Source organism: Malania oleifera, chromosome 9, assembly GCF_029873635.1.
Source record: "Malania oleifera isolate guangnan ecotype guangnan chromosome 9, ASM2987363v1, whole genome shotgun sequence".
Classification (NCBI taxonomy): Eukaryota; Viridiplantae; Streptophyta; class Magnoliopsida; order Santalales; family Ximeniaceae; genus Malania; species Malania oleifera.
In genome coordinates, this window is record NC_080425.1 from 64,913,410 (window position 1) to 64,917,279 (window position 3,870).

At 39.2% G+C, this 3,870-nt stretch overlaps 1 protein-coding gene across 1 annotated transcript; it reads left to right on the forward strand.

Moving 5' to 3' along the window:
• Window positions 1–954: 954 nt before the first annotated feature.
• LOC131164563 (UDP-glucuronate 4-epimerase 3) lies at window positions 955–2,967 on the forward strand. The gene has a single exon (XM_058121846.1). It carries the CDS (start codon window positions 1,292–1,294, stop codon window positions 2,615–2,617), a length of 1,326 nt encoding a protein of 441 aa, XP_057977829.1. The 5' UTR covers window positions 955–1,291; the 3' UTR covers window positions 2,618–2,967.
• Window positions 2,968–3,870: the final 903 nt, after the last annotated feature.

A 3,870-nucleotide genomic window follows, 5' to 3' on the forward strand; every position in this document is an offset into this window, starting at 1 on the left:
ACAAACAATAGTGATGATCAGGAAGGCCATGATTGCAATAAAATAATTTAAGTTTGAAGTTATCATCCTTAACCATGGAAACTTAAACTTATAATAAACCCTATTTGAATTTGGAAAACTTTAATCAAAATAGCACAACTGCTTTCTTTTTTCTTTTTTTTAATGTCACTCCATAATTACTAATTTAATGAAAACAATAATTAAAAATATTTTTTTCTGATTTTTTACCCTCTCTATTATGTCTTATAATAATTTTTTTTTTCATTTTAGTAGAGTATACAAAAGGTCATTATAGTCTATGTGTCTGTATGTGCAACATTAATACATATACACATACATATATAAATATATATATATATAAATTAATATTTTGATTAAATTAAAATCTAATTTTTGCTACTTAATTATATTATACTTGCATGGGTAAAAAAAAAAAAAAAAAACTCAATACCAAAAATATAGAAAAGTCAATGCCAAAAAAAAAAGATTAAAAAAAACTCACTTTTAAATTGTAACATTCCCGAAATACCATATTTTTATGTTAAATAATATAAAAATATTAAAATACCCTTAATTATGTTCAAACGATATACAATATTACATAATAAATTGGTTCATATCACACAACAAAATATTTAGGCCGATCATTTTCATGGTAATAAGAAGATGTCGACAAAAATAATTAATGAAATAAAAGAATATATTCTAAAAAAAATAAAAAATCACTAATAAAAGCCTTCTTAAATAGACCTTTTCATTTGGAAAATCCAAAAACAACCAAACCAAACCTTAAATGCAGTGCATTAAATCTCATTAATCACACCTACACCCAACCGATTTAAAATTCCTAATTAAGTAACAACTGTGATCCCAAACTCAATTCCCCACTCTGTGAAGCACTTTCCAATTTTGTGTCAAAAAACCCTTCCCCCCCGTCCCACCTCCCCCGCCGTAAAACCAGCGCCCGGTTTTCAAACTCGCTGCCAAAAGAGTTGCCAAATCCGAATCACCTTCTCTCTCTCTCTCTCTCTCTCTCTTCATCAGACTCCTCTTGGGTTTCCATTTCCCACCTATCAACCTTATAAAACCCTTCCAATTCATTCCAATTCTCATTCCCAATTCCCACAGCCCATCAGAACCTTTCTTTGAAGAAAAAGTAATGGACACTGCAAATCTGCCAATCCATTTCTGAGCCCTTATCGGCATAAATCGCCAAAAACCCAAAAACCCCAGAAGTCTTTGTGGGGAAAACTAGGGTTTCTTGGTGTCTGCATCCTGTTTCTTAAGCGCAATGTCTCAGCTTAAGCCAATCTCGCATCTGGACAACATCCCATCTACGCCGGGCAAGTTCAAGCCTGAGAAATCACCCTATGTTCACCGTCTCCGGTGGCACTCGTGTCTCACTGCCAAGTCCACTGTTTGGTTTTTCATCTTCTTGTTCCTTATTTTCGTTCTCTTTGTTATCTCGCCGCCTTCGTCTTCCCCGTCCTCGATTATGGACCCCTCTCGCCGCTCGCTCCGCACGCACCCCCAGTGGGGCGGCGCCGAGTGGGAGCGCCGCGTGCGGTCGTCGGCTCGGGTCCGATCCAGACACGGTTTTACGGTGCTCGTTACCGGCGCCGCCGGCTTTGTCGGAACCCACGTCTCCTCTGCGCTCAAGCGACGCGGCGATGGTGTTCTTGGGCTTGACAATTTCAATGATTATTACGATCCCAAACTCAAACGCGCCCGCCAAACCCTCCTGGACCGCGCTGGGGTTTTTGTAGTCGAGGGCGACATCAACGACACTGCGCTTCTTAGTAAGCTTTTCGATGTTGTGGCGTTTACCCATGTAATGCACCTCGCGGCACAGGCGGGCGTGCGATACGCGATGCAGAACCCGGGTTCTTATGTACATAGCAACATTGCTGGGTTTGTTAATCTTCTTGAAGTCTGCAAATCGGCTAATCCCCAACCTGCAATCGTCTGGGCATCATCGAGTTCCGTTTATGGGCTCAATTCTAAGGTACCCTTTTCGGAAAAAGATCGAACTGACCAACCCGCAAGCCTTTATGCCGCTACAAAGAAGGCTGGCGAAGGGATTGCCCACACTTACAATCATATATACGGCCTTTCAATCACTGGATTGCGGTTCTTCACGGTTTATGGACCTTGGGGTCGGCCTGATATGGCTTACTTCTTCTTTACTAAAGACATTCTGAAGAGGAAGCAAATCACAATATTTGAAGCTCCTGATCATGGAACCGTTGCAAGAGATTTTACTTACATTGATGATATTGTGAAGGGTTGCTTAGCAGCCTTGGATACGGCGAAGAAGAGCACGGGCAGTGGTGGGAAGAAGAAAGGGCCGGCTCAGTTACGGGTGTTCAATCTAGGGAACACATCCCCGGTTCCAGTCAGTGATCTTGTGAGTATATTGGAGAAGCTTTTGAAGGTAAAGGCTATTAGGAAGGTATTGCCAATGCCCAGGAATGGGGATGTGAAGTTCACGCATGCCAACATAAGCTTGGCACTGAGGGAGCTTGGATATAAGCCCACAACAGATTTGCAGACAGGGCTGAAGAAATTTGTCAGGTGGTACCTTAGTTATTACTCGAAGAAGAAGAGTGCTTGGTGAATCTCTTCGTTGTGTTGTAGTAAAATCCTTCGTGTTGATCACTTAATTCCTTATGGTCTACACTTTACTACAATTCTTTCTATTTCACCATCATATGCACACGACAGTGTCCCATACAGGGAGGAATTGTCCAGCAATGACAGGCATTTTTTTTGCAGGGCATTGCTGTGAACAGAAAACTGGAACCATCTTATTTGTCTTTTTGAATATTGTTTTCCCGTTCCTTAAGATGTTAGTCATAGCTAGAAAGTGTACAGGTAATGACTGATAGGTTACAAGCATATGCTGATTGGTGGAATCTTATGATCTTGATATGAGGTTAATAAAATATCATTTGTCTGGCTGCCAAATTGTTCTATCTATTGGATGTTTTTTAGGCAATTGACTTGTATATGTTATATTCCATTTGAATGCGAGTCCCCTTATTTTGTTGCAGAATAGATTAATGCTGGCCATGATTTACTTCTGGTTTTGTGATGCAAATTTTGGGGATAGATGGTTTACTCTTCTCCTACAGGCTACAAATTGCCCTGCCTATATGTTACTGCATCATTTAGATTGAAATAAAGGAGTTGATTTCCATTAATTAAGAAATGCTGTGTTCCTGTAGACTCATTTTTCATTTTCAGAGGAACTTGTGATTGCAATTACATATCACTGAGCTTGTTTGGCATTAAATGCTTGCAGCCTGCAATCCCCAACAGTTGTGATTTAACGAAATATGTATGCCTGCTCTCAACTTATGGTTTAATTCAATCTATTCAATTTGTAGTCCCATCCTAAGTATGAAAAATTGGGATGATTTAATTGTATAAATTGCTGAATGTAAGGTTAAGTTCACACTTTTTTTCCTGTAGGTTAATTGCCCTTTTTCCTTTTCAGTTTTAGTCTTCTTTGTGTGGTAATGTTCATCTTTTGTTATTGTTCTTGAGGATCAAGTGACAAAATGCAGAATGTGGTCATTTTGAATTTGAGCACAGTAGGGCTTAAGTGAATTGATCTATACAAGTCTCGTGGTGTCTAGAAGCTTGAGAGTCTCAATCCTTTGTTTGGATTTCTTTTTTGTTGCTTCTTGACATGTGGTATTTTTGGTTGTCCCTGGTTACTGGGAGTTTGTTCTGTTGTTTTCCTCAGCTCTCTAATGTGTAGTGATGTAATCTTGATAAAATCTTTTCTGTTTTTTAATTTTCTGATCAGGGTAAGGTCCGTTGAGGAAGAGTGCCATTTTGTGGTTAAACCTTTGAAATTGGAGG